General features: G+C 36.2%; 3 protein-coding genes across 3 annotated transcripts; 1 reads left to right on the top strand and 2 right to left on the bottom strand.

Annotated features, from left to right (window-relative positions):
• Positions 1-540: 540 nt before the first annotated feature.
• Positions 541-1,461, bottom strand: PCYB_032260 (KIR-like CYIR protein; the record flags this gene model as incomplete). Its single annotated transcript, XM_004220896.1, has 2 exons — positions 541-1,320; positions 1,447-1,461. The coding sequence occupies 2 exons, from the start codon at positions 1,459-1,461 to the stop codon at positions 541-543; spliced, it is 795 nt and encodes a 264-aa protein (XP_004220944.1).
• Positions 1,462-3,921: 2,460 nt separating this feature from the next.
• PCYB_032250 (KIR-like CYIR protein) lies at positions 3,922-4,960 on the bottom strand (the record flags this gene model as incomplete). Its single annotated transcript, XM_004220895.1, has 3 exons — positions 3,922-4,110; positions 4,277-4,563; positions 4,900-4,960. The coding sequence occupies 3 exons, from the start codon at positions 4,958-4,960 to the stop codon at positions 3,922-3,924; spliced, it is 537 nt and encodes a 178-aa protein (XP_004220943.1).
• A 6,735-nt stretch (positions 4,961-11,695) lies between these two features.
• Positions 11,696-12,693, top strand: PCYB_032240 (KIR-like CYIR protein; the record flags this gene model as incomplete). The annotated part of the gene is made up of 2 exons (XM_004220894.1): positions 11,696-12,250; positions 12,637-12,693. The coding sequence occupies 2 exons, from the start codon at positions 11,696-11,698 to the stop codon at positions 12,691-12,693; spliced, it is 612 nt and encodes a 203-aa protein (XP_004220942.1).
• Positions 12,694-13,531: the final 838 nt, after the last annotated feature.

Below are 13,531 nucleotides of genomic sequence, written 5' to 3'. Positions count from 1 at the left end.
CTTAAAACCTAGAAACCCTTAGGTCACACACACTTAACACCCCTCCCATCCACCTACCGCCTTACTTCCACCCTAACATCCTTTCATCCACCTACCGCCTTACTTCCACCCTAACATCCTTCCATCCACCTACCACCTTCCCACCCTACCAACCTCCCCACCTAAAACCTTTCACCATAACAACCTTCCACCCTTAATCCTACACCCTTAGGTGTGAAATCCTGCACCCTCCTTCCTTTAACCTTTCCTCTTCCAACCACCCTTACCTCAAAAATACTTCTACCTACTCTTTCATTCACTCTCCCTCCCTTTTCCCCTCCTTCTTCCTCTTCCTTTCTTTTTATTGTACTATTCCTTTTTCCTTTACATCCTCCCTCCTTCTCCTCTACCCTAAAACCGGAACCTTACACCCCCCTCCCTCTTCCCTTAAGGGTGATGGGACATATGTACCATGGCTAGGGAATTTTCTAGGTACGAATTTATGAATTCACTCCTGTATGGGAATTCCTTATTCCTCCACTTTTACTTAGTAATGTTACTTCATTTAAGATATAGTTCTACTCTATACTTACCTCTTTCATGCGCTGGACCTGATCTATCTTCTGGCCTAGTTTCTGAAGGTTCACTTAGGTGAGTTTCTCTTTCCGATTGAACTTCTTCCGTCTGCAGCAGTGGTTCAGGTTGTGGTTTATCTGCTTTGCTACATTCCAAGTTCAGCTCCTTGCCATTAAAATAATCCTTATACTTCTTTTCAATTTCCGCACAATCTGAATCATCATCTTCACGGCACCTCTGTATCCTCCCATATACTTCAGTAATTTTTTGCAGATAACTTTCATATTTTTCCCCACAAAGTTCGCTCCAGCCTTCTGATATTTTTCCCATAGTACCATAATTATAGGAGTAGTCAAATAGCTCCTTACTCTCATAGAAGACGATATCATGAATATCATAGGGTGCAGTACTACAATTACACATAGACCCCCCTTCATTCAGTGCCTTATAAATTGCTTTCATGACCCTTTTAAATTCTTGATGGGACATTTCCTTCTTCATTACATTACCACCTATCCAATAATATAGGAAATAGCAATACGTGTCGTCGGATGAACTGTTCCCCCCACTCTGTGCACATGCGTAACACAAGCCCTTTGCAATGTCACTGGCAAAACTCTTATCAATTCCAAATAAATTTAATGTAGTGCCCACTTCCCTCCTTACCCTTTCGCTGTGCCTTTGCCAATCACCTTCTTCTGAGCAATCCAATCCCGCCTTAAACTTAGTGTATATTCCTTCTGAGGGTAATTCCAGCGAATCTCCCTAAAAGTGGAATTGGCAGAATATGTGAGTATATATTTCTATATGATCCTATGTTACTTTCTTATGCCACCACGCACAAAGTGTTATCTTCATAGTACTTATATAATATGAATGGAGAATAATCACCTGCACTGTTACCATTTTGGATTTTTATGAACATTTAAGTATATGTAATAAATTTATGTTAAAATGTGTTCAGGGGTGCAAAATAAATATATAGGAATTTTCTCCTGTTCTAGGGATATGCATACCAACTTTTTATTTTTTTTCCAATAGTACACATTGTTCAATTTTTCAAGGAAGGATAACACATTGTGCATTATATACATTATAAAATAAATCATTATGTATAATTAAGGCAGGAATAGGAATAATTCAACAAGAAATACAGTATCAGATAAAGGGTCAAATCAAATTTCTTATACACTCTGCATGCATTACATTATACTATTGGGTTGTAGGTGATTATGCAGAATGCTCAGTTTTCACTCATACACCTCCGCCATTATATATATGAAAGCATCATTTTCCTCATGGGAAATTTTAACATATATTCCTAATTAAGGTCTTATTGTTATTCAGGAGGATTATTAAGAATTATTAGTGTACATATTGTGTAGTTCAGATATAAACACACAGCATTTTTTCTCTTTAAATGTGTTTATTGTTTAATACCTAGTAGGGAATGTACACTTATATAATAAATGGAAGAGAGTGTAATACGAATAGTTGTGTTTATTGTGTTTACAAAAAAAAAAAAAGGAGAAAAAAAAAAGAGAAAAAAAATTGTTCTACGTATTACTATAACACCTCATAGTACCCTTTATTCTTCTTTCCTTTTAAGATTGCTTAGTAGTAATGGTCTCCTTCTTTCCTCTTCTTTTTTTAAATGAAGTTATTATAAATGGTTCATTCATATGTGGAAAAGTGTGCATTTTATGTTATTTGATCTCCTCCTTCCTCCTCCTTTCAATTCATATTTTACTCTATATATTAGTGTATCCTTCCCCTTTTTTTAAAGGAAATACAAAGATTATATAGAAAGGAATGTTGTTCCTCCTTTCCTCCTTCCTGAAGGAATACAAGAAGTGTATAAGGAAGGGAAGTTTTTTTCCCCCGCTCTTCCTCCCTTTCCTAAAGGAATGCACCTTTCCGTTCCCGCCCAGGAGTAGATACCCCCCCTCTGGAGTGATGCGAAAAAATAAAAAAGAACGCCCTTCTAGGGAGAGCATACCAAAAATAAAAAGGAAGGAGCAGCATGTCTAAATGGAAATGTGTGCACAGTAAAGTGGCACAACGATGCAAATTATGTCCCTGTCGCCGATCCCATCGTTACCCCCACCGCCGTCACCCCCCCAGCAACTTCCTCAAATACTTCAACAAAACCGAAGTAAGGACAAGTGCAATTTTAGAAAAAGGGGTCATCACACGATAATAGGAAGAGTGCCCTTATTTTGGTCTCCCCATGTAGACTGCCTTCCACATGCAGACATTGACAGTAGCACATAAAAGCCACACATATGCTTCCTTCTTTACCTACTTGGAGAGAAAATGCCTAGCTGAGACTAGGACCTTCTCACACTGGGGATACCAGGTACAATACCACCGGAACCACACCACTGTCACCTTCTTCACCTTCTTTTCTGTGACTATCACCCCCATCAGAAACACCTTTTCCTTCCTCACCACTGAAACCACCAACACCACCTTTAACAGCATAAGAATCAGAACCGGCACATGGGGTCCACCTTGCCCAGGTGTTGCGCCTAATGACCCTTCTGAAGCGAAGCATCTTCCCCTACACCTTTTAGTATGAAAAGTTGGCACAAAATAACTATTTCGAATTGCATTGCGCATATGCGTGTGGATATACATTTGCACAGGTACCCGTGGATATGCACTCACAGGTATTCTGCCCACTGAATTCACAAAAAACACATTGCTGGTGAAGTTAAAAAAAAAAGGAGGGGGGGAATAAAGCGACACCTCATATTGCATGCTCAACGTGGTTGGGCGGAGGAGGATAAACTTCAAATTAGACTATGCCTTTTATTTCCCCATTTCGGAAAGGACAAATCACTTTTCCGATTGGTGTCGCCCCTTTGAAAGAAGCTCCAAAATGTGTACGCGTTCACGTCACAGGAGTAAGACCTGAATGGCTAGTCGCGCATACCGCACACACACACGAACATAGATATACGCACATGGGAACATCAACATGTGGACAATCTGTATGCCGCTTTCCGTGTGCGCGACGGCCCCGTCACGCCAAGGGGTCGGCCTCCCCAGCGTTGTCATTTTCGAAGGAAGAAGCCTCACTGAGGTTTTCCGTGTTTATCCGTATTTTCTGCCCAATGTGCTCGTCCTTCAACTTCTTCGCGACGTGGACTATACATATAACAATGATTAGACACATATAACAATGATTATACACATATAACAATGATTATATACACATGTACAGTGATCGCTGCCATTTATGTGAAGTTGTCACCATTTATGCCTTCCCTGAGGGACATCCCTTCCAGGTTACATGCCTTGATAACTCATATTCTTCCTTTGCTGTTCTTCCTTTTTATTACTTTCTCTTTCTCTAAAAAACTACCTAGTATATGGGATATAATACTCTGTTGCGGTGTCAGCTAGTACGCTTTCTGTTAGGTCTGATCTTAAATATTCTGTTGAGTTGTCTGTTATGGTGTTCAGTTCATGTCTAATGGGACTTTTTTTTCTACTTTTACTAAGGTTGTTCCCAAAGAAGCTTTTTATCATGGAAAATGCAGGAGTGTACTGAAAAAAAAAGGAAAAGGAACAGTAGTAATATTTATATTAATCTTTACTTTAACATTTACGATCAAAATAGGAAAGAATAAATATGAGGTGAATTTTATTATATACACATTTAAGGCGTATTTGCAACTGTAATAGTAATAGTAATTGTCCATTATAACTGTACCTTATAAAATAAGTAAGGAACAACAGTAAGTCCTACTGCTAACAAGGTACCAGACATGGCACGTGACGCAGCACTACCACGAGCATCAACCATGTGACTACCACCCCCATCAGACCCTCCTTTTCCTTCCCCACCACTGATTCCATCATTAAGATCGGCATCGGAAAAACTACCACTACTACCTGCTTGGTCTGGGCTGTCATTTGGTTTAGGATAGGATGGATTAGATGCTGGCATATCACCATTACGCACATCCACTACAGCACCATCAGTGTTACCTGCTACAACTAAAAAATAAGAAAAAAAGAGAAGAGATGATTTAGAGTAATAAGTAATGTTTAAAACTAAATTCCCTAGATATAACCCATTAACCTATAATCTTAATCCTACACCCCTAATCCTACACCCCTAATCCTACACCCCTAATCCTACACCCCTAATCCTACACCCCTAATCCTACACCCCTAATCCTACACCCCTAATCCTACACTCCCTAATCCTACAACCTTAATCCTACACCCCTAATCCTACACTCCAAAATCCTACACCCTAAATCCTCTATACCCTTTAATCCTAAATACCCCTAAGTGAGAAATCCTACACTCACTTCCTTACAAACTCACTTATTCTCTCACTCCTCCACTCATTCCTTTGATTTTTCCTTTCCTTAAACTTCTTTTCCATTTTTCCTTTTTTTATTCCCTTAAAACATTTTTTCCCTTAAATACTTTTTCCTTTAAACTTTCTTTTCCTTAAACTTTTTTTACTTTAAACATTTTTCCCTCTAAACTTCTTTCCCCTTTAAACTTCTTCTTCTCTATCCTTCTTCACTCTAAAACCTCAACCCTACCTTCCCCCCCTTTAAATTCCCTCCCTTTAATCTTCCTTACCGTAACCCTACTACCACCCACTCCTCTATTCACTCTTCCTTTTTTCCTTTTCTCCATCTTTACCCCTCTTTCCTTTTTTCTTTTTTACTTTTTCCCCTTTTTTCCTACTCTTCCCTTCTTCCCTCTCCTCCTCTGTTCCCTTTTTTTTTTTTCCTCTAATTCTATTTTATTCTTTTTCCTTCACCCTTTTTCCACTGTCTACTTCTTTCTCTCTTTTCAGGAAGATTGCCATTTGAGGCATCTACCCTCCCTGCCTTCACATATGGGAATTTCTTACCTTCATTTTTTATAGATTCCACTACTACTGGTGTTTCACTACTTTCACTTCTAACCAACCCTGGACCTGATTCTGCTGGGTTCCCTCCTGGATCTGCTGGTTCTGGGGATACTGGTGCGACAGTACATGTTAATTTTTTTGGTTTTTCATATTTTTTTTTCCCTTGAATTCTTCCTTTAAATTCATTACAATATAAAGTAGCAGTATCATCGCCACATATATTTTCCAAGTTTCCATATTCTCTTAAAGCTTCCTCCAAATTAAGGTTATAATTCAAACCGCAGGAAGGTCCCTTATTATGGGTCCCTTCCATTAGGGTTTCGTAGTTATACTTGTAGTCAAACAGCACTTTACTTTTCTGAAAAATGTACCAACTACTATTGTAGTATACACTACTGCACGTACACAGGGACTCGAATTTCTTCAGTGCATTATAAATTACTTTCATGAGAAAGTCATGGTCACGATTATTTAACTTTTCCCCTATTTTTTCACCTATCCAATAGTACAGAAAATAACAGTATGTATTATCGGATGACCTGTCCTTCTCCTTCTGTGCACATGCGTAACACCATCTTTTTGCAATTTCACTTGGTAAACTATTATTAATACCGAGTAACTTTAAACTTTCTCTTACTCCCCTTTCCACTTGTCCCTTGTGATTTTGCCAACTACCGCCTACAGAGCAACTTAAGCCTGCGTTGAACACGGCGTATACACTTTCTGAGGGTAACTGATTTGTATATCCTCCCTACGAATATAATTAACATGGAACAGAATATATAAATAACTCCTCCTATATATTTTTACTTTCCCTCTTATTACATTAATATTAAACATGCGCTATGCATGTGCATTGTTGTATGCATGTATGTGTATACATTGTTGTTGCATATGTATACATTGTTGTTGCATTGTATACATTGTGCTATTTATAAACCCTAAACAAATAATAATTCTTCTCCTGCGTTTTTTTACACTTACTCCTTCCATTTCCTAATTATATTTTTCTCCATATAATATACTTATGTTAAAACTGTGCATATATTTATGCACTCAGTATAAAGTAAGCATGAAAATTCTGTGTTCTACGATTGTAAGAACGGAATTTTGACTTTATTCAATAATATATATTTTCTTATGTTAAGATTGCGATAACACATACATATATGTATCAGGAGCATTATGCATATTGTGAAAGCAAAAATGGGAACAAGTTGAAAAAAAAAAAGAAGTAGCACAAAATAGTAAAATGAATAAGAGAAATATATAAAAGATTCCTCTGCATGCACTTTTTTCATGCATTCCATTATGCATTCCATTATATTACTGAATTATGCACACATGATGATTGTTCAGAAAATTGAGTGTTATTATTATCTACACGCTTCCGTTATTACGTACACATTCAGAAATGTAACTTTCAACACAAGGAAACATGCTATAACATATACTCTACTTAAACTTGCCTTTACTACTGATGGAGAAATAATGAAGAACATTTTAACGCCCACATATGGTACAGTTCATACATGCAGGTTGCATTTTTACCTCTTCTCACATGTGTAGGTTTGTGCATACTTCCTGAAATGGCTCAATTTAGAGAGTACATCAACTATATATAAAAGAAGGGGAAGTGTGCAGATTATTTATGGAGAAAAAATATTTGTGTTCCTATAATAATACTTCATTTTATGCAGTCCCCTTTTTTCTTTTATGATCGTTAAGAAATATTAATTTCTTCCTTTTCTTTTCTTACATATAAATTTTAATTGACTCATGCATCTTGAATGAGCAGTACATTATTTGAGCATTCCCTCCTTAATTCTATTCTATATTCTGTATATTCCTGTATCCCTCCTTTTTTCTGACGAAGTGTAAATGATTCAGTTCAAATATGGAGAGTGTACACAGGAAAAAGGAGTGAGCACTGCAATTGTGCATTAAGATTAAACCGCACAATGGACACTCCTGGAATGTTACAAAATATTCCTACTTTTATTTATATAAATAATTATGATATTGCATAGTACTACATGCCGTGCGTACCGTAAAATTCTGTACCTCATCGCCTATTATTATCAGTTGTGACGCACTTCATTTAATGCAATGCATGTACGTGTGCATGCACAGAAATAGACTTATGCACAAGTGCATAGATGTTTTTACGTATACCTCTCCTTATGTGTGCACAGCATAATGAACCCATAATGTATAGACTCGCTCGGGGAGTACCAATTCGCACGCCCCCCCTAAAACGTTTACATAGACGAATGTGTTAGTTTGGGGCCCATGTACCCTACACATTGTACAATATATTAACGCGGATGTACTGTAAGTAGTGCACATATACAGGAAGTATAGCTACATTGCAGAAACAGTATAGTAATACATACATCCTCCCTTAACAAAGATACATACTTAAAGTTACTTCCCTAAAATACGAGTACTATAATCCATAATAAGTGGTGTCCATACTTGTCCCTAAGTAGTACAAGAAGGAAGGGGGTGTCCCCACTTCCATAGAAGAATAGAAGGAGTGTGGAAGATCCTTATGGACCCCTATAATGGAATACTCCATCCTAACAGTCTATCAATGGAACGCTACTATTTTAACCCATTATAATAGAATCTATCAAACGTTATACTCTCCATGCAACGATGTCTACTGACAGGTTCCATAGTATTTAACATGAGGGAGGGAGCTAAGTGTTCCATGTAGCTGTTGCAAAACTGTACTTATATTTCATATACGCGGTACCTTCACATATATATTACCTGTATGCGTTGTGTACATTATTCTTCTATATATGTGAATATATACTTTTTAAGGAAGATCTTTATAGGGCAAATACAAATGGGACAATAATGTTGCCTATAATCCATGTAGTGACCCGACGTCGCGTTGACGGACCATATACTGGGGAATCCTTAATCTGTACTTAATAATAGAGTGCGGAGACATTGTTATATATATGCCCCATTAGACTATTCTATGCTTCCGAGTTCAGTTCACGCACCATATTAGTTTCATATGAGTATTACTACGGGACATAATTTTGATGCAGATGTAACAGGTGTGTTGCACGTAGAATGCGGTAAATAGAGCGTACATACATGAATAGGTACGGAACGGATATACTTACATAGGATGTACACATGGAAAGATGTTGCAAGTAAGTAATCGTCCGCACACATATAAATGAACAATAAATACAATATGAACTTACATTTGGGGTTATTCAAATAGGATCAGTGTACTTAAGTTCTCCTTCTTCCCACATGGAACATTCTATAACGAATACTTTCTTCCTATGTGACCATACCTAACATTATGTAACATCACCATTATGGCATGCATAAATAAGAATAAATAAGTAAAAAAAAAGAACTGATTTTAGTAATTCAATAGTACAGTGCACCAAACCATACCGATACCTGTGTACTTATACTACTGGACATTATGTTGTACATATGCCCTTGCACCATAATTATATTATGCATATTTTCTGGAAAGTGAGAACGCACGTGTACAGCAGTATAAAGTGTATATTCCTTTATTTATGATTAACCATGATACATTGTAATAGGGAACTGTGCGGATGATAATGCTACTAATATGTATAAACATTTATATATATTAGAATGATAAACGTAGGTATAGGAATTCGCCCACTCAGAATCCCCGAAACCTCCTGAATCCTTAAACCATGAATTGACTGAAGTAATCATGAGTTCCTCAAACCCTTCCCGTAACCCCCCTGAAACTTCTCTTAAACCTCCCTGGTCCTTATGGAATACGTAAACATAATAGAAGAAGGGGAAGAGACACACTAATGTAAGGAGTGTAATATGAATTCAAGGGAAAAATGGGGCCGATAGCTCAGGTAGTATAATACACATAATGCACATATATATGAATGAATTATTGCCATACACTTATTTAAACAGAAAGAGAAGGGAAGAAAAAGTTATTATTACAAATGAACGACAATAAACGAAAGAGAGTGTATTGAATAATATTATTATGAAGGTGCATAAAATTATTCCTGTATACACAATTAGTAGAAAATTCCTCCTGTTATATGTTTCTCATTCATTTTATAAATTAACCTTCTTCTTCTTCACTAAATATAAATGAGTGTGCACACTTTCAGAGGGGGGGGGGACGAATATACGTGCACATGAACAATACTACATACGTTAATAGTTTTTAATAACACCGTTATAAGAACAGTGAAACATTAATAAATAATACATATTAAAATTCCGCCTTAGAGGAAAATTGCGCTCCCATATATATAGTAGCGAAGGAGTATAAAGATTAATATAATGTTATAAATAACACAGTACACTTTAGGAGTATAACAAATATATAAGAAAAACATATAGGAAATTTTACTCAGTCGTTTTCATTTTACTACTTCTTAGCATATTTGCTCCTATGTCCCTCTCAATCGTTTAAAATAATTATGATACACATGTATAATATATTGTGTTATCGTCCCTTGAACATTGAGGGACTGTGCATTATTGAAGAAAGGAATAAAAATTTAGTATATAATATATACCTTTTTAATGATAGTTATATTCCAGAGCGCACGGAAATTTTGAATATCTTTTCTTTGTGAACATATGGGGAATACACACTTTAACATAAATTCATTATATATACTAAATAATGTAAATATAAAATAAAGGAAAGAATGGCAAAACCAGCACAGGCTGGTTCTCTTATTTAAAATAAATAAATATTATAAGTACAATATTGTATGCACACTGAAATAGAAGTATAGGAATTTCATGGAGACACCCATTGTATGTACTTTGATTCTTGTTCAATTCCACATTTTTGGGGTGCAATTGTTTAGGGTACATATATAATTTTATTAGTAAGGATGTTCAGTATGAATTAATTATGTTATAGAAAAAAGGTACAGTACAATTAGGAAGGATGCGCACTGTTCATTCTTCAGGATGTATTAGGCACACCAATTAAATATTAAAACATAGGAAGGAGGGAAAAATAAATTATTTCATTCGTTCCTTATTGTTATATACTTATAAAGAAACTTATACACATATAATCTTCCCTTTTAAATGGAATAATATTCAGGGGCACAGGGGGAACGGAAGAATGCTACTTATAGGGAAAGAACTATAGAGAAATATTGTAGGGGAAAGGGAATAGGAATATAATATAGAAAAATATGCATGAAGAGTTGCAGGGAGTGTGTAATCAACTCAACTACATATTTAAATTGGGGGGGAGAACAAGCAAGAGATGGAATTATTAATGAGGAGTAAATATATGGCCGGCAGGAATGAACGACGGAAATTTATTAGTGTTTATGAGAATATATACTTCCATAAATCTCAAGTATAACTTCATAAATTGATTCATTTTATACTCTCTTTATGAATACATTTATTCAGTATGAAATAGTAATGAGTGCATAAGTGTAAAGGGAAAGTGGAACGCTCAACACATGATAAATATGTGTGTATTGTACCGGAAATTTTTAATGAAAATTCAAAGTGTGAAATATTTTTAATCTGAATAACACAATTTAAAATTTTTACCTTCGAAGGAAAGAAATGTATTTCAAAAAGAAAGGAACAAATAAGAATAATAAAAGGGTAATGTAACAATGCAGAAACTTACGCAAAGTACAGAGTAATATAAGAAAAGAGGGGAAAAGAATAAATAAAGAGTGTACCACACCACAGCATCGTTCTTCCACTCCATCTTCTTACCGTCCCATCATCTTCCTATCATCTTCCCATTTTTTTGCCCTCCCACCTTTTATATTCAATAATTAATATACTTTACAAATATGAATAGTATATACACACTTATATAGTACAGATTCACAATAAGTTATACTTTATAGGGAAAAGGAAAAATAAATATTCCCTAATGTACTATACAGGAAGTATAAATTTAATGTAGGGCCAAAAGGAAGTATGAATGAAACAATAGAATAATCAAAAATATACTTCAAATGCAGTACATACCAGACAGTGCACACATTAGGATAGAACTATTTTAAACTAAAATATTACAGGGAGGGGGGGGAAAATGGCGGTAATGAAAAAATTACTAAGCGGAATCAATAAACGTATGCTACCCAGTGAATGCTTTATACATTCTACTGCATATTGAAGTATATGTACATAATGTAGTATGTATATGTGTACTGTTTATTACACTTATAGGGAACATGCTCAAATCAGAGGAAGTCCAAAATTATGTATGACCATTTTAATGATGAAGCGAAGAGCACAGCATTCAGTGAAGAATACAGAAAGGTGGAGGGAAAATTAAATGAAGTACTCAAGGAATGTAGGAACTTTCAGAATGTGGCGAAAAGAATTACAAGTGTCTGGTATAATACAAAAATGGAGCCGAAAAAATTTGGAACGTGGAAGTATAATTGTCCTTTGTTCTATTACTGGTTAGGGAATGAAGTATCAGGAATAATAACGGAGAACGGGAAGTTTGGGGATACTTTGAAGGGCGTGTATAGCACAATGATGGAGAAAGGAATTGGGAAGAACTGTGAGAAGCAGTGCCCTAATGTGTCCAAGGAAGAATTTCAAGAATTAAAAATATTACACGATTATACACTTGAATATAGTGGAACTAGTAATATGAAGAAAAATGACCGAAGGGTATGTGGTAATAATTGTGAGAATCATTTAAGGAAAATTAATGAAACGTATGGAAAGGTACTGGAAGACTGTAAGATCGAAAACGAAAGAGACTATTGTAAGGAGTTCAGAAGATTGAGGACTACCGGGTCGGTTAAAACATTTACGCCCCCGACATATTTAAAATGTCCACTCGGGGTTGATTCACCCCCCGCTGCATCATCACGACCAACAGTCCCTGTACCACGTGAACATGGTCCGAACCCTAAGGTAGAAGTCCCAGATAATAGTGGCAGAAGGGAACCTAATAGTATACTTCCACCTCCCTCCCTTGTGTTAGATGTAGGGAAAAGTGCAGTAGGTAAGAAATATGTATAATTAGGAGTATATACTATTATTACATTAAGAAAAAAGGGAACACACACACATAAAAAAAAAAAAAAGGGAAGAAGCAGCTACACCCCCAGTACACCCAAAATTTCCATATGACACCTCTGTTGGTCATATTTAACTAACCCCTCCCTACATTTATTTTTCAGGTCTTGAAAGTGGCACAGGATCAGAAAGGGGACAGAGTGGTGAGCAGGGAACAGTAGTTACGGCTCAGTTTGAAGTTATCACTAAACAGGAAGATGGACCTACTGATATTCCCCCAAGGGAAAGTGGTTCAGGTAATACGATACCTGTACATGTTCCAGAGGAAAGTACTAATAGTGACGAACGTGAGTCCATTTGGATTTATTATCCTCCAAGTTCAGAAGATTCTCATAGCAGCTCCAGTTTTCCCACTGTTGAGGCTAATGAACCTTTCCCCCCTGAGAGTACCTTCGGTAATATTCCCTCTGGACTAGCCGTAGTAGGAATTGGGACCATTAGTTTCTTCGTATATAAGGTATTGTGCGAATTATAATAAAACAATAGGAAGGAATATGCACCCATGTTCACTGTTGCTGAAACAGCAAGTGTCCAATGTGCATGATAAATGTACATTGGTAATACATGTTCCAATCCTTGTCTTTCCACCTTTTACTTTCCTTCTACCTTAACAACTTTTCTTTCTTCCCTCCCTTTTTCTTTCCATCATTTTTTTTTTTTTTTTTCAGTACATGCACTTATTCTCTAACTTACGAAACCTCTTTAAAAAAAACAACAAAGACAAAAGAAAAAGATCAATAGAACGTGGATTGAATATGGAAGGGGCATATTCTTCAACATATGGCTCAATGGACGACGCAACAACGGAATATTTCACTTCAAATTTAACAGGAACCTATCCTTCAGAATATTCTATCCCCTATGTTAGATAAATTTAACAAAAAAGGAAGGGGTCCCCTTGCTAGAGAACTATGGATAACGTGCAGAGTTTACACAATGTGGAAAGAAAAAAATGGCATTTTTCCTTTTCTCCCTTTTTTCTTTTTTTCCCCCTCCTTT

This window comes from Plasmodium cynomolgi, chromosome 3, assembly GCF_000321355.1.
Source record: "Plasmodium cynomolgi strain B DNA, chromosome 3, whole genome shotgun sequence".
NCBI lineage: Eukaryota > Apicomplexa > Aconoidasida > Haemosporida > Plasmodiidae > Plasmodium > Plasmodium cynomolgi.
This window is presented reverse-complemented; position numbering and strand designations above follow the sequence as displayed.